This window comes from Amphiura filiformis, chromosome 10, assembly GCF_039555335.1.
Source record: "Amphiura filiformis chromosome 10, Afil_fr2py, whole genome shotgun sequence".
Taxonomy (NCBI): Eukaryota; Metazoa; Echinodermata; class Ophiuroidea; order Amphilepidida; family Amphiuridae; genus Amphiura; species Amphiura filiformis.
Window position 1 is genome coordinate 68,510,231 of NC_092637.1, and position 23,676 is coordinate 68,533,906.

Consider the following 23,676-nt stretch of genomic DNA (forward strand, 5'->3'; position numbering starts at 1 on the left):
CCCGAAGAGAGTCTTCCAAAATTTCATAACAGTCGGACATGTAATTTCAATGGCAAATTGTGCTCAACAGCTGACTCGCGATAGCTCCAACTTCGAACGAGCACCATCGTGTGATCGGTTTGATCAATTTTCGCCATAGAAGCTGTAAATAAACTTCAATTCTTTCCCTCTATGGTCATCTAAAAATGATTAAAATGCGATTTTGGAAAGATTGTTGTCGAGCCCTCCCATATATGGAGTTCTGACTGCCTGATAGGGAGCTAAAAAATGGAAAAACTTTTTCCAAACCGTGTTAAGTCTAAAATCACATGTTTCTCATTTACGTGTGTTACGATCACAATGAGTGACAAATTTGACATGAGTTGTACCATCCACATGGCTGGAGAACAATACGCAGACTATTGTTCTCTTTTTGGAAACAAAGGCCACGCTCAGTATTGTTAACTGTGCGTTTGCTTTATAATGGTGCATCCAACTGAAATTCTAATACCTATTTCATCACAGCACATTAAATATCGCACATGTAAATCAGAAACATCTGTTTATGAATTTAACCAGGGCTATGAGACCCATCCTTGATTTAACATAGTTGAGCTGTTTTCAATGAGGTTTATCTTGGTTTAATGGGGTTTAAGTCCTGCAAAGGTCGTGGTGAATTCTGCTGTAGACATGACTGCATAATGATAGGTTTCTATACATGATATATCCTACTAAATCAACAAGAATGCATGAAGTGTTTGATCTGTACTAGGCATATCTAAGATGGAAGCGCTGTCCACTTATATGTTAAGATTCATAACCAGTGGCAGTGAATGCCGCCAATCTTATGCTTCCTCTTAAAAGTTATAATGATGTATATTCATACGTAGCGGTAAACGTAAATAGGAAGCAATTTAAGGGATCTGGAATGAGCGTTTTGAGCGTTTCGGCAGTATTTTTTGTGGGACATGAGAGCACATCAGACATATCGAATTGCATTCTGAATACGAAGAATGTCTTTCTAATATCAAATAATTTGGATTTTTTGAAATTCACGATATAATACAAATTTTATGACAAATGATTAAAATTTGATATTTTTCACATTTTTGATATATAACAGTCCTCGATGTATATTTTATAAATCTAATGACATATTCTTAAAGTGTATGTAGCTGGGAGGAAAAGCCGACGATCAATTGAACATTTTGACCTTTCATATTGAAGATATGGATTTTTTCCCAAAAAGACCTAATTTTTTTGGTGTTTTGGGGAAAAAAATCCATATCTTCAATACGAAAGGTCAAAATTTTCAATTGATCGTCGGCTTTTCATACCACCTACATACACTTTAAGTATAAATCATCAGATTTATAAAGTTTACTTCAAGTACTGTTAAGTATCAACAATATAAATTTTTAATCATTTGCCATAAAATGTGTATTACATTGCGAATTTAAAAAATCAAAATTATTTGATATCAGAAGGACATTCTTCGTATTCAGAATGCAATTCATATGTCCCACATGCTAAATACTGTCCCACAACGTTACCCGTCCAAACGTTCATACCCCACCCCTTAAGACTTCACGCTACTCAAATTTCACTCACCGGAGCGCTTTCACCGGGTCAACCGGCGTCTTCAGTGGATGATATTGCTCTGAAGATTTGTTGTTGCTAGTGATGTTATTGGAACACCTCCGTTGGAACAACTACCTGACTCTCCGGAACAAAGGGGGCGCCATCACATCTTCAAGTTTGACAACATCTACATCTGAGGTGTTCCAATAACATCACTAGCAACAACAAATCTTCAGAGCAATAACATCCGCTGAAGACGCAGGTTGACCCGGTGAAAGCGCTCCGGTGAGTGAAATTTGAGTAGCGTAGAAGTATTAAACTGCTTCCTACTCTTAAACGTTATTTTCAAACAGCCTGCAATATACGCATCATCCTGCATCAATGTGAGTGGCCCTGGATTTTTGGGGCATTGGACCGAAACGTTCATTATTTAGGTTATTATTATTACATATACGGAAGACATGACCTTAATCTTCCACACAGTATAAATTTCAAACTCGGTTAAATGGGTGGCTGCATTTGAAATCTACACCCCTTGTGTGGGAGACTAAGGTGATGTCACATTAATGTAGGCCTAATAGCCCAATTGCACATTCCCGAATTTGGAGCATGTGGCCTATTCGATATTAACATTCACATGTTGTCATCCTATATATATATATTATTAACTCCAACATTATAGGAGTTGACTCAGTCACCAGTGCTAGCGGAAACAGAGTTGGATCCATGTCTCTCGCTGGAAGTGGAGCACAGTCTGTTGATGATGCCGTTTCGGCCGCTGTTGCTGCAGGAGCTGTTATGTCCGTAGCTGCAGGGAACGACAACGTCAATGCTTGCAACTACTCACCAGCACGTGAACCAACGGTGAGTGCTCGTTTTTCTTCGGCCTTTAAAAAAAAATTATCAAATTGAATGCTGAATGTAAAATGGGCAAGGCCTCGGCACCTTGAGCCGCACCATTTGGGCACAACACGTACAATAATACCTTTAGAAATCATTTACTCAGTCTTAGCGTGCACAAAGTGCGATAAAGTAATATAATAAGCGTGCATGAATTGCATGTATTTATAGGTTTTCGTGGTCAATTTCGCAACTTGTGCGTTTAATTTAATAAAAGTGTCATTCGTTTTCGCGCAAGATTGAATGATTGCAACGAATCCCGATTTCTTTTTCGCATTATGAGCAATCGATTTCATTTTAGTTCAATCAAATTAATATATGATCAGAACAATTCATTAAATTGTGAATTCAATTTCGTTCTCGAATGTTTCAATTTCACCATTAGACGTCTAATTTAAAGAAATAGGCAATCAATTTCGCCAAAGATGCACGGGGGACTGCGAAACGTGGTTAATCCTATTTTCAATTTCATGCATTGACAATCTAATTAGCGAAAAGAAATTCAATTTGAAATTATGCACATTTTCAGTATACTGACAGGCCTATAGGCCCTACGTCTACGTTGCAGCAGAAAAAAAGTGAATTGCCCTATGTAACACAGAATAAACACACAAATGTTTTAATGGGTAATGCTTGTAATGAGAGTATACTTTAGGTACAGTCTGACAGTGTTCATTTATAAACACATTAATGCTTGCAAATACGAATGTAACATGTTTTAAACACACGAACGCATTAAAATATGTTTAAAACATCGCTTAATACGTTCGGGTGTTAGCAGTTTTAACACTTTAACATGTCAGTTAATCCAGTGGCGTAGCGTCACAGGGGCACGGGGGGAGGGCACGTGCCCCCTCCCCAATCGATCTGAAATTTTTAAAATCCCACAGGAAAATGGCCGAAAATTGCCCCCCTATCATGGTCGGTGCCCCCCGAATAAAAATTAATAAAATGTTATACTATAGGCCTATATATAGTACAGATTTTCACACAATGAAATGGACACGAAATGGGTCTAATTAAACAGGTTGTGATGTGAAGGATATGTTTATAAGTCGACTGCAAAATATGCTCAGCTATTTAAGAGGCATTATCTGTTATTTTGGAGAATTTTTTAAAAATGTTTGCCACGGTCAAAAAATGGATTTCCTTTAAACTTTCATATTTGATGCACCTTGACCTGAAACAAACACACATGAAATAAATTTGGGAAAAATATCCCCGTTGCCATGGTAACAGCCAAATTTTCATTTTAGGCCTATTTTCACAATTTTGCACTTTTCAGCAGTCAATTTATCAAGTTTTGAAGCCAGTGTTACTAATATACACAATATATATATATACTGTTTTCTTTATAAGGTATGAATAGGTCAAACCTTAGATGCCGCATTGAAAGTATAAAAATAATCACCAGATGTCAGGGTGGGTTATACCATTTATTTGAAATAGGGGTGTTTTTCAATTTTTTCAAAGTATGAAAATATACCAACTTTGTATAGCTCATAAACCATATGGTAGTGCTCCGATTTTAACATCGACCACAGCATGTTGAGATGATACATTGGTCTTATGAAAAAGTTACATTTGAGCTTGGGGAAAACACATCTGTATATACAGTGTTGCCAGACATTTTCCTATTTTTCGAAATTCAACACAAATCTCACCTTAAATTAAATGATGTGAAAATGAAACATCATCCTTTCAAGGAACATTTATTAGAAAGAGAGTTTTTATTCATATCAAATTTGATCAGCTATAATGGTTAGTGTTGTTCTAAACCACATGGGTGTTGCCATAATTGGGGTTTAATTGTGATTTGTGGATATTTTCAACTTTTTACATACAAGTCATAAAAATACCATAATGCATTTCTGTAATAAAGAAAGAAACATCGACCTCGTCATGTTGAGATGATACATTGTCCTTATGAAAAAGTTATTTTGATCTGGGGGGGGTAAAGCATCAGTTTATACAGTGTTGCCAGATATTTTCCTACTTTTTCAAAATTCAACACAAGTCTCGCCCTAAGTTAAAAGATATGAAAATGAAATTTCACCTTCATACGGAACATCTTTTTAGAAAGAAAGTTAATTTCATATTCAATTTGATCATCTGTGATGGTCAGTGTTATTCTAAGCCATATGGGTGTTGCCATAGCTGGCGTTTAATATGACAATTTAGATATTTCCAGCTTTTTACAAGTCTTAAACATAGTACACATCCTTAAAATTATTGTGGAATGAATGCAATATTTAGTTTAAAAATTACCCTGAGAACACTTAGTATGTGAATTTAAATTTTAAATTTGAGTTCGGAAAATATTTCCTTCTATACAGTATTGCCACATATGTTCAAAATTCAACATATGTTGAGATTTTTTCCCAGCTTTTTTCAGCTTTTTCAGCTATTTTTCAGTCTTAAAAATGCCAAAATACAATGGCATGCATTCCTAAAATAAAGATGTGAAAATGAAACATCGACCTCATCATGTTGAGATGATACATTGGTCTTATGAAAAATTTACATTTGCGCTTGGGGGAAAACATTTGTTTATACAGTGTTGCCAGACAGTTTCCTATTTTTTCGAAATTCAGCACTAGTTTCATCTTAGGTTGAAAATGAAAGTTTATTAGAAAGAAATGTACTTTCATATTAAATTTGATCAGTTGTATAAATGGTCAATGTTGTTCCAAACCACATGGGTGTTGCCATAATTAGGGTTAAATAGCGAGGTGTGGATATTTTGAACTTTTTACAAGTTTTAAAAATACCAAAATACCATGGTATGCATTCCTTAAAAAATATGTGAAAGTAAAACATCAACTTCACCATGTTGAAATGATACATATTTGGTCTTATGGAAAATTTACACTTAAGCTTGGGGAAAACATATGTTTATACAGTGTTGCCAGATATTTTCCTTTTTTTTCGAAATTTAACACAAGTCTCACCGTAAGTTAAATGATGCGAAAATGAAACTTCACCTTCACAAGGAAAGTTTATTAAATGAAATTTACTTTCATATTAAATTTGATCAGTTGTATAAATGGTCAGTGTTGTTCCAAACCATATGGGTGTTGCCATAATTAGGGTTTAATAGTGAGATGTGAGTCATCAGGGTTCAAATAGCGACGTTTTCGCATATTTTTTGTGGACCTGAGAGCACATCAGACATATATTGAAATTTGCGATATAATACAAATTTTATGGCAAATGATTAAAAATTGATATTTTGAAATTTAACAGATCTCAAAAGTAAATTGTATAAATCTAGTGATATGTACTTAAAGTGTATGTAGCTGGAATGAAAAGCCGTCCATATGAAAATTTGACCTTTCGTATTGAAGATATAGATTTTTCACCAAAACACCTAAAAATGTAGGTCTTTTGGGAAAAAATCTATATCTTCACTATGAAGGTCAAATTTTTCAATTAACATTAATTAATTGATTAGTGGTCGGCTTTTCATCCCGGCTACATACACTTTAAATACACATCATTCGATTTATTAAGTTAACTTTGAGGACTGTAATATGTCAAAAAAACATTTTTTTTAATCAATATACATAATTTACCCTAAAATTTTTATTGTATCGCGAATTAAAAAATAAATCAAAATTATTTGATATCAGGAGGACATTCCTCGTATTCAAAATGCAAATTGGTATGTCTGATGTGCTCTCAGGTCCGACAAAAATACTGTGCAAAGGTGGGTGACCAACCCCTTAAAATACAACACAGAAAACATCAAACATGTATACTTTAAAATATACATAAAAGCCATAATTTTTTACCAATATACACATACTAGCTAGGCTAAAATAAATTAAAATAACATAAGATTGTTACATTGCAAAAAGATGCATATAAGTGTATAAGATAATGTTTAAATTACCTTACCCATATTATTAAAGCACACATCCCAACTATACTTGCAAAAAAGATATGGGGAAGAAATGGGCAAAAAACTATATAGGCCTAGATCCAGCAAATGTTTCGAAAGATATGAGACTAGTCAAAAACAATAATGCACAGAACCTTTTCACAGCCAGACAAATGTCCAGTTACTTTTCCCGAGAGGAGCTCGCAGGAGAGTCGAAAGTATGACATTCAAAGTCATGTTGAAGAAGAAATGACCATTGAAAATGTTGCATGATATTGTTGCTAATTCTCTATCATTCAAGCATTGATGACATGAATTTGTATGAGCTTGTAAAAAGGAAGCTGCTAACTAAAATTAAGCTTTCAAGACTGAAGGAGATTTATATGTATATGAACACTTTTGCAGATACTTGCAGGTTAAAGCAAAATAAAAAAATCACCAAATGTTGATAAGAGCTGTCTGAGGAAATATCCGTTTCAAGTAGAAAAAGAGGACTACTGGGCACAGTATACCTATGACATGAGTTAAACGTATACGGGGATGTGCCAGGGTTTTGGGGGTACCTTAGCCATTTTTTGTGGGTTTGCAGTGGAGACAATACGCCAAATTGGGTGCATTAAGGCATAAAAGCGCCAAATTAGGACAAATTTGTGTGCTTTTTGGGTGTTTTTTGTGAAAAAGTGGAATACTATAGCTATAACTTTCACTATTAACTCCATTTATAGTGGCATCATCCATGTGGTTTATTTATGGCAGCGATTTAAACAATATAAATCCTAAAGTGAGACATACGTTGAATTTTGAATATATGTGATAATAACTGGCAATACTGTATAGAAGGAAATATTTAAAATTTTAATTCACATACTAAGTGTTCTTAGGGTAATTTTAACCTTAACATTGCGTTCATTCCACAATAATTTTAAGGATGTGTACTATGTTTAAGACTTGTAAAAAGCTGGAAATATCTAAATTGTCATATTAAACGCCAATTTTGGTATTTTTATGACTTGTAAAAAAGTTGAAAATATCCACACCTCACAATTAAACCCCAGTTATGGCAACACCCATGTGGTTTATCTGGCAACACTGTATAAACTGATGTCTTACCCCGCCCCCCCCACATCAAAATTACTTTTTCATAAGGCCAATATATCATCTCAACATGACGAGGTCGATGTTTCTTTCTTTATTACAGAAATGCATTTTGGTATTTTTATGACTTGTAAAAGTTGAAAATATCCACAAATCACAATTAAACCCCAATTATGGCAACACCCATGTGGTTTAAAACAACACTGACCATTATAACTGATCAAATTTGATATGAATAAAAACTCCCTTTCTAATAAATGTTCCTTGAAAGGATGATGTTTCATTTTCACATCATTTAACTTAAGGTGAGATTTGTGTAGAATTTCGAAAAATAGGAAAATGTCTGGCAACACTGTATATACAGACGTGTTTTCCCCAAGCTCAAATGTAACTTTTTCATAAGACCAATGTATCATCTCAACATGCTGTGGTCGATGTTGAAATTGGAGCACTACCATATGGTTTATGAGCTATACAAAGTTGGTATATTTTCATACTTTGAAAAAATTGAAAAACACCCCTATTTCAAATAAATGGTATAACCCACCCTGACACCTGGTGATTATTTTTATACTTTCATTGCGGCATCTAAGGTTTGACCTATTCATACCTTATAAAGAAAAGAATATATATATATTGTGTATATTAGTAACACTGGCTTCAAAATTTGACAATTTGACTGCTGAAAAATGCAAAAATTGTGAAAATAGGCCTAAAATTGATATTTGCCTGTTACCATGGCAACGGTGATATTTTTCCGAAATTTATCCCATGTGTGTTAGTTTGAGGTCAAGGTGCATCAAATATGGAAGTATAAAGAAAATCTATTTTTGACCGTGGCAACTCTATTCTCAAAAATAACAGATAGTTCCTCTTAATTTCTGGATGTTGTTTTGATTGTGTTCATTCAGTTTTTAGTCTTATACGATACATATTATACACTTAAAAATACGAAGATTTAAAAAAGACCTATCGTAAGAAGAAGTAGCATTAACGTAAAGGAAGAGATTCATTATATTTTTATAATTATGATAAACTACACTGAGCTTGATTGAACTATGGGACATACATCACTTTATGGTTTCTGAACTAAACCGGGAAAATGCTTTTGAATATTATAATTAGTTATAATTCATTTTCTTTCTTACTAGGCCTATGCATACGGCAATTTTAAACATTACTTAAAAAGTTTCCCTTCACAATTAATATAGCAACGTGCTTGTTTGAACAATGTTGACGATACATGTAGGCCTATCTAATGTTCAATATAAACACGATAAATAGCATTTTTATATTTGAACCATTGTAAAATATTTAAGAACTTCTGGATTTGATTCTGCACTTTGCGAATTCGTTTGAACATTTTTCCATTTTGTTTCCGCATGAATTTGTATTTCCAAATAGGCTCTGAATTCAAGGCCACGTGAATTTGGCTGCACAATTTGCGAAATTTGCTGCACAATGTGCGAAATTGGGTGCACTATTTAGAATTTTGAATGCGTATTAATGAAATAGATTGCACATTTGCTAAATTGAAATCGAGAATGTAAGCGTTCATTCAATTTCGCGCGAAAAGGAATTAAACTTATACTAAACTGAACACCCAAAGTTTGAAATTGGACGGGAAAACCTATATTATATAACGACATTAAAAATAAGCTTAGTGAGCATCTTTTATAAGATACTTTCTTGGGTTTTTCCCCCCGCTGGATAGTAGACGAGTGAATATACGTTTAGACAAAATTACAAAATCAATGTTTTTTGTTCAAAATATCTCGAAAAGACCTCCTCAACAACATTATCAAAAAAGGAAAAAATAGGAACTAGTGAAAAATCGCTTATTTGCATAAAACAAAAACGGCCGCTTATGCAGGGCAAAATTTCAAAATTGACCGATTCTGTGAAAACCCATGTACAGCCTGTCAAAAAAAATGTGCAAGTAAAGAGCACCCTCTCTGGCAATTAGAAAATATCGTTGTGACATAATGCTTACATCAAAGTCAAAAAATTTTTTTTTTTTGAGACAGGCTGTATACCTCTTATTATTAGGATTCGGAAAAGGTATAGTTTGACCCACCTCCGATGTACTCTTGGGGGGGTAGAAATCCCAGTTTGCATCATTTTGACCCGGTGTTATCAGTGGGATATAATACATACATATACCGGTCTTTTGTTAGAGAGAGACTGTAGGCCTACATGTAAAGTCTTCGAGCTTCCACAAAAGGACTTTATTGGGAGAATGTGGGAAAAGGGTTCCTTTCCCCTTTACTTTTCCTTTGCCTTGCCGATTTCCTCTTTTTTTGTCATAGGGGTACTTGTCTCTTTCATTTTTTTATCAGGAGGGGTGTCACTCCTTCCCCTACTACCCCACACCCCACTGGCTCCGTTACTGTTCTCTTGCTACGTGGATGGCAGTATGAAACATGCCTATTCTAAATCGTCCTTTTGAAATTTTTCAGGCTATTACTGTAGGAGCAACTGATAGTACTGATACTCGAGCATCATTCTCCAACTACGGGTCTTGCCTCGATATCTTCGCCCCTGGAGTCAACATCACCAGTGCATGGCATACCAGTGACACTGCCAGCCATACGAAGCATGGAACTTCGATGGCTTGCCCACACGTCTCAGGTAAAATAACTTAATTTATTTCATTCGTTCATACTTTATTACTGATTTATTTATCTATTTTTGTTTGTTTTATGGCTGGATATTTTGTGTGTATACAGTAGGTTGTGAGGGTGAGTGGGACGGACCAAAATATGCTAGTCCCAATTGTATTGCTTCTGCCGCTATTATAGATCAAGCACCCATCCCCTTCTTGATAACGCTTCGAGCCCAGGGGTGGATACAGGGGGCCCAAATGATTGGAATCTCCCCCTTAAGGAATGGGGTATGAACGTTTGGAGTGGGACATTAGAGCACATCTCTCTCTCTCTCTAGGTGCCATATCCTAAGACGTTGGCGATCATGTCGTGCCACGATTCTCTGTTATAAGCCATCTCCAGAAGCTCTGTCGCTTTATGTTCAGCTCCCCTTTCTTTTAGCCAGTCTTTCAGATTTGATAACCACATCACTCTCTTCCTGTCTCTGCTCCTTGTTCCTTCTATTTTCCTGTCAATACTAGGTTCTCGAAACCATCTTTCTGAGGATATGACCAAGGAATTTGAGCTGCTTAACTCTGATTTCAAGTAACAGCTTCCTGTTCACATTTGCTCTACTTAGGACATCGTCATTAGACACTTTATCAGTCCACGGGATCTTCATCATTCTTCTAAGGAACCACATCTCGCAGCTCTCCAATCTTCTTTTAATGTCTGTTGTTATTGACCATGCTTCACTTCCATACATTAATACAGGGACGACATAGCAGTTGAGTACCCGAATTCTGGTCTCTATACTGAGGGCACTGTTTTTTAGGATCTTGTCTAATTTTGAGAACGCAGACTTAGCCAGTGCAATCCTTCTCTTAATCTCCTTAATACATCTGGCATCTTCTGTGATTAGACTGCCAAGGTAGTTGAAGGAGGAAACTTGCTTAATTCTTTGATCTTTCACCTTCAATATGCATGTTGGGCTTTCAGTCTTTGATACCACCATACATTCTGTCTTCTTGCAATTTAACGATAAACCTTTCCTCTCACTTTCCTGAACCACCACATCAAGGAGCCTTTGCAGATCCTCCTCAGACTCAGCTAATAGGACAGTGTCATCTGCATATCTTATGTTCGTGATGTTATGTCCACCTATACTGAGACCATTTTCCTTTTCTAGCTCCCTTAGAATCAGCTCACTGTAATAATTAAAGAGATCTGGTGACATCACACATCCCTGTCTGACTCCTCTCTTAATGCTTGTATATTCACTACAATCTCCATCCACCCTTATGCACGCTGTTTGGTTCCAATAAAGGTTCTGCAACAGTCGTAGATCCTTTCCATGCAGGTCTAGCCTGCCAAGATCTTCAAAAAGCTGATCATGTCTCACCTTGTCAAAGGCTTTTGAGTAGTCAATGAAACACATGAAAACATCCTTCTGCATCGCTACCGCTCTCTCTGTTATCATTCTCAAGACATAAATCGCATTCCTGGTACCAGCATCTTCTACAAAGCCGAACTGCTCTTTACCAATCTCAGGTTTTATTCTACTTCTTGCACGCAGTAACAGGATTCTTAGAATTATCTTTGTAACATGGCTCATAAGGCTAATTGTACGGTGTTGTTCACAATCCACAGCGCCAGGTTTCTTGGGAAGAGCAATAAAGATTGATTTGCTCAGGTCTTCCGGAAATATCCCATCATCATACATTCTGTTGATGACTCCTGCCAGTTTCTCAATTCCATAATCCTCCAAAGCTTCAATCATTTCAACAACTATTCCATCTGGCCCAGCAGCCTTATTTCTGCTCATCATTTTTATAGCTGATCGAACCTCTGACTGCAATATCTTTGGACCCTCAATAGAATCGGGAAAGCTTGGCAAACCATCCCTTACATCGTGAAATAACTCCACAACATATTCAATCCATCTTTTCATTACATCATCTTTCCCTACCAGCATATTACCATTCTTTGCCTTGATGCACCCAGAGCTTGAACAGCCTGATTTCCTGCCTGAGATCTCATTTATCCTCTGGTACACATTCCGATTCTCTCCAAATTGACTCTCAATTTTGGCACATTCACTATTCAGCCAGGTCTCTTTGGCCTCCTTGCAACGTTTCTTTATTTGCCTGTCCAACTCTCTATATTCTTTCGAATCCCTGTCCATGATCTTTTGCCTGTCTCTCATCATTGATAGAATTTCTTCTGTCATCCACTTGCTTTTACTTTCTCTCTTCTTCTTTGGCAGGCATTCCTCTGCTGTTTCAACCAAGATATCCCTCATTGATTCCCATGTCATCTCTTCTCCCTCGTCTGTAAGTTGCTCAAACATGTTCTCCACTTTGATGGAATACTCCATTCGGATCTCTGGTTTCTTCAGCTGTTCAAAATCTACCTTCTTCGTGATCTTCGCTCTCTTCAACTTTCAACTTCAACTCAGCTTACAACGAAGTGTGCATACTACTGGAATATAATCACTTCCGCAGTCTGCCTCTGGATATGTCTTCGCATGTTTCACTGCTCTTCTAAATCTATCATTAATGGTTATGAAATCTATCTGGTTCCTTGTGCGATCCCCAGGGCTCTTCCATGTATATATTCTTCTGGGGTGCTCCTTAAACCAAGTGTTTGTGATTACCATGTTGTTTGCTTCACACCACTGCACCCATCTATCACCACGCTCATTTCTTTCTCCAAGTCCAAACTCGCCTACTGTTTTGCCATCTTGTCCTTGCCCCACCTTTGCATTCAAATCTCCCATGATCAGTTGTATTTCATCTGATTTGCACTGAGACTTTGCTTCCTCCAGTTTATCATAAAAAGCATCAATCTCCTCTTCTGTGCTCTCTGCTGTGGGAGCATATACTACAATAACAGAGATATTGAAAGGTTGTCCTTGTAGTTTGACCAGCAAAACTCTCTCACTTACAGTCCAATAGCCCAACACACATTTAGCCATATCTGCATCTAGCATTAGCCCAACTCCTTTCTCATGCTTGTCACCACCTGCATAAATCATCTTGAAGTCATCGATTTTGAAGTCTCCATTATTTGTCCACCTGGTTTCACATCCACATCAGACAAATCGAATTGCATTCTGAAGACGAAGAATGTCCTTCTGATATCAAATAATTTTGATTTTTTGAAATTCGCAATGTAATACACATTTTATGGCAAATGATTAAAATTGATATTTTGATATTTAACAGTACTCGAAGTAAACTTTATAAATCTGATGATTTATACTTAAAGTGTATGTAGGTGGGGTAAAAAGCCGACGATCAATTGAAAATTTTGACCTTTCGTATTGAAGATATGTACTTTTTCCCCAAAACACCAAAAAAATGAGACGAGTTGATTCTATGGCCATTTTGGCTGCTGAAACTGAATCTGGAAAGCCTTTTGATATAACATGAATTTTTATATTGGTTCAGTGAACTTTTTCAAAATGTGCACCAAAAACAACCTTTTCCTGACATTTTGCTGAAAATTTACCAATAATATTAAAAAAACATAGCTTGTAAAATGTCTTTTTATAGGTTTTGAGGTCACTGAATTAAAAAATACATTAATTTAGAGTGATTCAAGCATTTGTATTGCCATTTGTATTGCCAGTTAGCTGCAAAAAGTTTTAAAAATCTTCAAGTTGATGTGTGTGTTTTACACGTCTATAACACATTGGGCCTATAGTAGCTGTCTATGTACATTGTAGTGTACAACAAGAAGCAAAAATATAATTATGTATATTCATACGTAGCGGTAAACGTAAATAGAAAGCAAAATTATACTTCATACTCAAATTTGAAGCAACAACTTTGAAATCTTTGTTGAAAAGAAAATGTAGATTTCTACACGAAGAAACTCTCTGCCAGGTAATACAGTGAAACTGAACTGTCAAAGGCGCGTTCACTAATCAATATCAAAGCCCGTCATTGCGTCGTTTCATTAAAGAGAAACCAAAGTCTGTATACCCCATTGTTGACGCCTGTATATGGGGTTTTGACCAAATTAACCTCATATTTAATGTTCATTTTAACCTAATAATTGCCAATTTTTTTCCCTTTTATTACACTTTTTACCATATTTCACCAGTTTAGTTTCAATACGGTATTTTTTACTCGCGCTTGGCGTGCATTTGTACCATAAACTTATTTTATCGCCAAAAGATGTTGGATTCACTAGATGTCAAGAATGTTTTTCCAACCCCATCCCCCCATGTCGAAAAAAAATCTACGCCCCTGGCTGCAGACACCTCATACGTATGGACAAAGAAATCGTTGTTTTATCTTCCGTTTTAGACACCCATACACTAACAATAATGGAAAATGATCAACGAATGGCTTCAATTGGTTTTTCATTTGTGGGTCAATTTTAGTTTGATACATTTGTACCCGGCACCTTACCATCATAATATGCAAACCACAATTATAATAATGATACTTTCTAACATTCTAATAATTACAGGAGCAGCCGCCCTACTCCTTGCCAGAGGTGTATCGGCCGGTAGTGTTCCTTCTACCTTGGTTGATGAGGCAACTTCTGGCGTAGTTAGCGACCCAGGAAGTGGCAGTCCAAATAAACTTCTCTACGTACAATGAAACAAATAGTAAGTCGACATGTATGTATTTACCTGTACTCTGTATTAGTTTTTCATCATCACACCACCACCACCACCACCACCACCACCACCAGGTCCACTACCACTGTTAACACTCACCACCACCATCATTAGCACTCACCACCACCACCGTTAACACTCACCACCACCACCGTTAACACTCACCACCACCACCACCGTTAACACTCACCACCACCATCATTATCACTCACCACCACTACCGTTAACACTCACCACCACCACCGTTAACACTCACCACTAATACCATTAACACTCACCACCACCACCGTTAACACTCACCACCACCACCACCATTAACACTAACCACCACCACCGTTAACACTCACCACCACCACCGTTAACACGCACCACCACCGTTAACACTCACCACCACCACCACCACCGATAACACTCACCCCACCGTTAACCTTCAACACCACCACCAATAACACTCACCACCACCGATAACACTCACCACCACCACCGTTAACACTCACCACCACCACCACCGTTAACACTCACCACCACCATCATTATCACTCACCACCACTACCGTTAACACTCACCACCACCACCGTTAACACTCACCACTACTACCATTAACACTCACCACCACCACCGTTAACACTCACCACCACCACCACCACCATTAACACTAACCACCACCACCGTTAACACTCACCACCACCACCGTTAACACTCACCACCACCACCACCACCGATAACACTCACCCCACCATTAACCTTCAACACCACCACCAATAACACTCACCACCACCGATAACACTCACCACCACCACCGTTAACACTCACCACCACTACCGTTAACACTCAACACCACCGATAACACTCACCACCACCGACGTTAACACTTACCACCACTACCGTTAACACTCACCACCACCACTTTTAACACTCACCACCACCACCGTTAAGATATCACACCACCAAATAAATCAAAACAGAGATATGTACTAAATTCGCCTCAAGAGCGAGTCAGTTCTTAGCGACAGCTATGTTGGTTGAAATTAGCCCTAGCCATCCCTCTTACTAAAAATATAGGTTGACCGTCATTATATTTTACGACTGGCCCTCGAAGTCTATGATGTCTGGGAATTACCTAATTTACCTGCAAAATCATGCCAGTGTTTCTGTACAGAATAGACTGCTTAAAATCATTAAAAAATTCTCGATCTCTCTCTGGTACACTTGCAGCATTTGATATTACTAATCATGACCAATTCAAAGTTATGCGCATTTCTGCTCATTTAAATGGTTACTTTAGGCTATCCAAGGTTTTTTCTGAGAAATGCATTAAGGGCGCACGACCGTATAATACTATTGGTGGTGTGAAATCTTAACACTCACCACCATCACCACCGTTAACACTCACCACCACTACCGTTAACACTCACCACCACCACCACCGGTAATCTGGTTCTGATCGGAGAAAAGGAATAGCAGTAAATGGCGAAAAATTACATACTTTTAAAAGGCAAAAAGCAACTTTTCTAGGCATTGTTGACATGGTGTCTTCGCGAAAGAAAGTTTCCTACTATTAAGACCTAACTTTTGAGATAATTCGTATGTTTGAAGGTTCAAAATAAGGCGCCCGGTTTTACTGCCGTGTTCAGCAACTCATATCATCACGACACTTGTAAACAAACCGTGCTCGAGTTTAATTGACAGATGACGTCAGAATTACAGCGCTTTGAATCCTCTGTAAATATACAATATATAAATACATAAATGTATACATGATGCAGTCATGTCTACAGTATAATTCAACTCGACCTTTGCAGGACTTAAACCCCATTAAAAGCTATTAAACCAAGATAACACTCATTGAAAACAGCTCAACTGATTAAATCATATCTTCTCTGGTTAAATACACACAACATATGTGTCTGCTTTACACGTACAATGGAGCAATGAGCTGGGATTATACTTTCAGTTGGGTGAACGATTATAAAGCGAGCGCTAGAGAACAAATGTGTGTGGTCTTTGTTCTTGAAAATGAGAAACATGGTGGTTTGCAGACTTAACACGGTTTCGAAATAATTTCTTCATATTTTTTTGGTGTTATCTGTCGTTTACATATCCTTCCTAAAACACCAAAGTACGCATATTTCCAAACATCTAAATTAGCTAAAAATTTAGGACATGTTACAAAACTATATTGTCTAGAATTTTAGAAGAGTACTTTTAATATTAGCAGGTTATTTTTCACACAGCGACGTTAACTAGGCAATGTACTATTACCTATAACATTAACTAAAACACCAAAGTACGCATATTTCCAAACATCTAAATTAGCTAAAAATTTAGGACATGTTACAAAACTATATTTTCTAGAACTTTAGAAGAGTACTTTTAATATTGGCCGGTTATTTTTCACACAGCGACGTTAACTAGGCATATCCCCATACTTTTAACGTAGGCTATTTGTAGAGGTCACGCGTCAATGGGAAAGAGCACTGTGTATTGTGTATAGGAAAACGGACCGTAACGGCAGTATGAATTTATTTATTCAACACACAAGTACCACCCTGGTACATCATCATCCCTACCATTAATACCCTTATTCTCATTTTAATTTCAGATTTGCGTATGAGAGCCAGACAACGATATAATACATACTGTAAAAACCTACAATGTAAAAGCAACTTTGTTAATCAATTAAACGCGATAATATTTTACAAGATTAAGGAGCGCTTAACGCTTTGTGTTTACCGAAATATCCCCAAATTCACCTGTTATCAATTTGATCGTCATTCCTATAAGCTGAAAATAATTACGTAATGTCGTTTTAAGATCAATACGTTTTATTATGACCATAATGCGACAGATCACAAAATCATAGGCAAATTGCATGTTTATTATCCTTGTGTATTTTTCTATGAACCAACATGTCCGCCATAATTATTCTCACTATCGGATCTAAAACATGCTCATCTATCAGGACACATATCTTGAACCTTAATTAGTTTGTACAGGGTGTCCCAAAAAAAAGAGGCCCCTCATTGCGCCCTCTTTTTCTCCTATTTCTGAAAACTTGATTAAATATATTTTGGTATGTAAAGAAACCTTTGATCGTTAGCTTTAATAAACCAAAACAATTATTTCAATCGGTTCACAACTTTTGAAGATATGCTCTTTTGAATAAAAGTACCCATTTTTCACCCTGTCCACGGATAGCAAACAGAGTGGTTGGGATGGCTCATGCTGTGGAGTGGCCTGCACGATCACCAGACCTCACACCACTTGATTTTTTTCCTTTGTGGCAAAATCCAAGATCTTAGCAAACGTATTACTGAATGCATTCGCAGGTATCCGGCGCACAAGGATGGTACGCAACGCAATTGATGCAATGAGGACCAGGGCTGAAACCTGTATTCGCAAGGAGACAACCAGGTAGAGGACAGAGCAGCACAGCAAACTCACTTCAGAAGAACCATAGACAAACCAAACAGCCTTTTATGGCTACCTTTTATCCTAAAAAGAGAAATGACTTATGTTGTAAATAAAAAGAAAGAAAGCAAGAAACAACAAAGTAAGAAAATAAGAAACGTAATCAAACAAAAAGGCATAAATAACCAAGAAAAAATATGTAATTGCAAGTAAAGCAAAAGAAGTTCCATTCGGCATCCACCGTTACCCAAAAATTAATGAAACTATTAACAAAATTTATTGCCCATAAACCCACTGGTAAAGCCCATTCCATAAATAAAGTTATTTTATAAAGATATCATTGAGGAAAGTTTAATATGCATGCATGGTATGTGTACTTCTTTTAAATCTTTGAAGTAGCCAAACCTTCTCCGTGGACAGAGTGAAAAACGGGTACATTTCTTTAAAAGAGCATATCTTCAAAAGTTGTGAGCCGATTGATATAATTGTTTTGGTTTATCAAAGCTAACGACTCAAGGTTTCTATACATACCAAAATATATTTGATCAACTTGTCAGAAATAGGAGAAAAAGAGGGCGCAATGAGGGGCCTCTTTTTTTTGGGACACCCTGTACATTCATCAAATGACATTTAATGTGCATGTGTCGTGGTACAAAAACGCATACTTTGAGGTCAAATTTGATCTTTGATTAGTGAATGGAGATCAATGAACTATGCCACTGATATATAGCCTATATATAATGAGACTATTATGGCTCGTAGAGGGCATGGTCGCTTTCCTGCCGCGGTATGCAGAGATCAAAAGTATAAAGATGTTGAACCACTGACATAATTTTCCAGCGAGTTAGGAAGACTATCAATCTGATATTATGATCGAAATAAATTAAATCACATTAAATCTAGATATAGTCTGTGTCCATCTATTTATTTCAAGTTTTAAAGTTATTAAGGGTGTCTGGTGGAGTATAAGAGAGAGTGAGAGTCTGGTGGGGTAACTCACAGAACCCCCTATATGAAGTTCTCCTCTGAACCAGAAGTTAATAACTATCTTGCCTAGATATCACGTGGAAAGAAGACGATTCCCTTGAGGTCACTTTATACAGAAAACCCGCCCATACAGGTCAATATCTGGATTTGTGGTTTATCTGGGTTATGGGCTTTTGACGTAACCAACAGTCGGAATAACCCCCAGGAACTCAACACTCTAGCCACCGACCACACACCGTCTATTCAAAAGAGTAATGCAGGATTTATACTGTCATGCCACTTACCAGTTTGTGCCAGTACTCGTAACGGTAACACACCAGTTTGTTACCGTCAGCAATAACAAATCACATCTCTGTTAACCGTAACATAACAATATTGCCAATCTCTGCTTTTTGGACCCATTCTGATAAATAATTTCCTATTTATGCATCTTTAGAGTGATAAGTTGGATTCTGGTGAAGAGATATACTACTAGTGATATAACTGGAGGTTATGTACAAGGCCACAGCGTTGTTTAGCTGGATAGGGGAGTAAAGTGAATTGATTCACATATATTGTCCTTCAGATTTGAGGACTGATTTAGTAATGAAGGAATCAAAATATCATAATTGAATTGACATAAGTAAGTTATTAGGGTATTAGTTGAAGTATTTATTCATAATTTTTTTTTTTGTGGTGGACGTTTATTTAAGAATGGGGACGTTTTAGACTGTGGAGTGTTTTTTTTCTTGACTGGGACAAGTTAAGCACAAGAAGGAAGATTGGAAGGGTCAACGTGCTACATAAAGCAATAGGGAGGCACCTGGCCCTACCTGCGCCCGGCCAGCCGTTTTACAAGACGCTCAACTACCAACACTTATAATTATACCACACACCGACATCGCCTGGCTAATAATTACTTGGTACAGCAGAGATACTAAAATAAATACCCGGGACCGATACACGTGAATGTGCTATGCACGATTTTGATATCAGACGAAAATCTTTAGATACCGGGGTAGAAAATGATGAATATCTCCCGTAAATGATTTTGTCTAAAGAAACCAGATCCGATTCCTTACACTTGAATATACGTGTTGAACAGATAAGATAGTCGTTAGCTAGCGTGTTGAGAAAGAAGCGTGCGTCTTGAACTCAAAATCTGACCAAAATTTATATATATATAATATTTTATATGGACTACAGCGCGCAGGCTATAGCTGCACTCACTACTCCCGTGGAGGCAATATAAAAGTCGATGACCATTGACCTCAATGTGGTATACAAGCTTACTCACACAGAGAGAAATCAATTACCCCAGCTATTGTCAGTAGCCTTAGTCAGGTCACTCGGCTAATTATGCGTCTCAAAGGTCGAAACAAAATGGCCATGCGTGGCTGTGGATTCAACCTACCATGGCGATTTCTGCCATGAAGATATCGGGGCGATGACACTGTGTACCATACCACTCAAGAACCAACTGTTTCAAGAACTCATTTGTGCGACACACCATAGTAGATTGGAATTCACTGCCACACTAATTCCACTCAATTGAAGGAATAAACCAATTCAAGACAAGCTCAATTCTTCAGGAAGCAAGACACAAGTAACAATGTCAGAGAATAAATGACAGCACAGCATTGCGCACTCACGCCATCTTCACGTGATTCCTTGTAGAATGTTGGAGAGTATTATTTTCGAAAGAAGAAGAAACAGAAGACTCCTGCTTCTAAGAGTTTCTGAACCGGTTATCTCAACACACACCCCCACCCATACCCACACCCCCCACACACACACCCCACACAACACAACACCCACCCCTCACCCACCACCACACACCCACCCCCACACACCAACACCCCCACTCACCATCACACACATGAGGTTAATTCTTGCAGACAGAGAATGAATTGTAATGCGGTACTAGGACTAGCGAAAAGAAAAGATTTTAATGAAACTAATCTCAGAAAAGCTTGAAGGGAACATTTTTACTAAGGTTGGTCTTAACCCTGAAATTATGAAAACTTTTGGGTATCATAACTGCTAAATAGTTTGAAGTATATAAAGTATGCATATTTAAAAAAGGAAAACGTGTCGTGTTGATACAAATGCTTGGGGGGGGGGCATAACATAACATGTTTATAATAGAGTAGAGTTTATTTCGAAATAAAATGTGTATAATGTAATACTTGCTGGTGACATTTGTAAGTTCTGTCCTGGTCTTAAAAGAGACCTCATTCCTTGTGGAGACTCTTTCAACAAAGAAATATAACTAGCGGTCACCCGTCTTTCGCGGTTCACAAAATAATGATACCAATGTTATTTGGATTTTTGCGGCGGTTAAAATGGAACGACTGAAGAATTGCGATATCCACTGAGATTTTGATACATGAGTTGACTTTTGTATTGCTCTAAAGCATTATACTATGAGTAATCAGATGCCGAGATGATCGGATATGCTGGATGTGGATGTTGGGCTGTTTGTGCTATTTTTATAGTTTAATTAGTTTAATTAGACCAGTGCAATCAGGTGTATGGTGCGTAAATTTCAAGAATACAATTTGCAAATGCATCACCACCCTTCGAGTTCCATTGCGGAAACATGCATGAAAGATTAATCAGCCTGGCGATACGAGAAAACACGCCTAGTAGTTGAAGAGATAATTACTCAATGATGAAACAAAATTAAACAAAAGCAAAGCAAAAATGCAAACTAACAAATCAAAAAACAAAAATTATATTTGCCGTGGAAAAAGAAACAGATGTTGCACCCACCCAAGACAGGAAACAACACAGACTGACACAGCAGCAAAAGCCACACCCACAATAGCAGAGACACAATAAACTACTAATTACAGGCTGGTTAATCACCACGCAATCATTTACTGTTTAATGCTCTGCGTGCTAGCCATGCGCTTCAACGGAAAAAGTTCAAGTTTTGAAATATTTTCTCAAAATATCAAGAGCTATCTTAAGAACTACTGAACCAATACTAGGCTTGTTTGTACTCATTTTAATGCATTTTTCATGCTGATTCCAAATATGGTCATGAAAATTTACATTTCTGAAGTTTTTGAATTTTTAAAATTTTTTGAAACTGTCGTCTGCAGTCGACACCCGCGTGAAGAGAGTTAAAAATGGCTAGTCAACTCTGATTGTGTAAGAAGTTGCTTCTTCCACTTATAAGCAGTTTGTTGACGGTTGCCTGTTGGATTGTACGTTAGTTAAAACATTAATACATGACGTCTATTTGAATGCGGATAATAGAGAGGTAGCAATGTTCAATACGCCGAACATATTTGTTTCATAACCACTAAGGTATAGGACATTTTTTGTTTTAAATATATAGCCCTTCTCCAGAAGTATTACATTATATTTGTACCTGCTCAAGTAGTATTCGATGCGATTTTGGTTACACAATTCGATGCGGTTCTTTTTTATGAGCATTTAAGTGCTAAAATGAGGCTATAGCGCCCTTTCCAGTCTGCTCTAATATAAGACTCCATAGACATTACATGTAAAATGAAAAGGTCCATAAAAAAAGAAGAACAATTGTAATAAAATGTGCACAAAATGCTAATTGAGCAAGTACGTATGCAATGCACTAGTTTTCGAGAGGGGCTATACGAAACATTTTTTATGTATTGTATGTATGGTCTTGTATAAAATGCGCAATCCTTACACACGTTCATTCCGGTAGCGATGTTCCATTTGCCGTGTATATAATTTATATAACTGTACTACAACTAAGATTGTCTTTTCTGCCTATACACCCTTAAAATTATTTTACTCCTTTTGATAGTAAAAAGGTAACAGCTCATTTGTTGAGTAAACTTGACGCAACGAAGGTTGAGTAGCAACTTCACTCCCCTTTTGAGTTAACATTTTACTCAGTAAAGGAGTTAATACATGACTCAACATTTGTTGAGTTAACTCTTACTCATTTTGTATATATATATGCAAATTATCATTTTTTCCCTGTGTCCTTTTTTGTCCTTTTTGAATATGTTGTTCAGGAGGGTGTATAGAGTCACTAGCAAGCAAAAGCACTGCCGTTCCATTTTTGTCTAGCTCAAACGCAAAACTGACTCGTCTTTACAAAGTTCAACTATGATTTCATCGGAGGGATGGAGCTAGATTATGATCCCGTGTATTTAAAAAAAATGATTTTGGCACACTCAATTCAATTCAATTCAATTCAATTCAATTCAATTTTATTAAAATAACATCGTGGCCCACCAGCCAAATTGCTGCCATTTTTTACAATATTAAAATATTAAAACATCAAAAAATTGCAATCAAATTATTACATACATACATACATAGGCCTACATACATACAAAATTTTTATAAGGCGCTTCTTACAAAGCGATCAGAGCGCACACAAAAAAAAATAGCATTAATTAAGAAAAGAGATATAATAATATTGCACAATATAATAAATATCAAAATTGCAAAATAATCTGTCCACAGCAATTAATCCTCAGTCATTCACCTACCCTGCTTTATTATTATCTTTTCACTCAATACATGATACAAGAATATTACAATAATATTACATTATAAAGATATAAATAATAATACATATATAATAACTATGGAAAGGCATTATACAACGATGAGTGAAGGAATTACAGTAG

The 23,676-nt window shown here is 36.8% G+C and overlaps 1 protein-coding gene across 1 annotated transcript in view; it reads left to right on the top strand.

Moving 5' to 3' along the window:
• The window catches only part of LOC140163210 (aqualysin-1-like), a 121,370-nt gene extending 102,398 nt beyond the window's left edge, over positions 1-18,972 (top strand). Inside the window, exons 7-10 of the mRNA XM_072186605.1 lie at positions 2,243-2,424; positions 9,898-10,069; positions 14,506-14,647; positions 17,262-18,972. Coding sequence (XP_072042706.1) covers positions 2,243-2,424; positions 9,898-10,069; positions 14,506-14,639 — 488 coding nt within the window. The 3' untranslated portion in view covers positions 14,640-14,647; positions 17,262-18,972. The remainder of the gene's footprint in view (positions 1-2,242; positions 2,425-9,897; positions 10,070-14,505; positions 14,648-17,261) is intronic.
• The last annotated feature ends 4,704 nt before the right edge of the window (positions 18,973-23,676 follow it).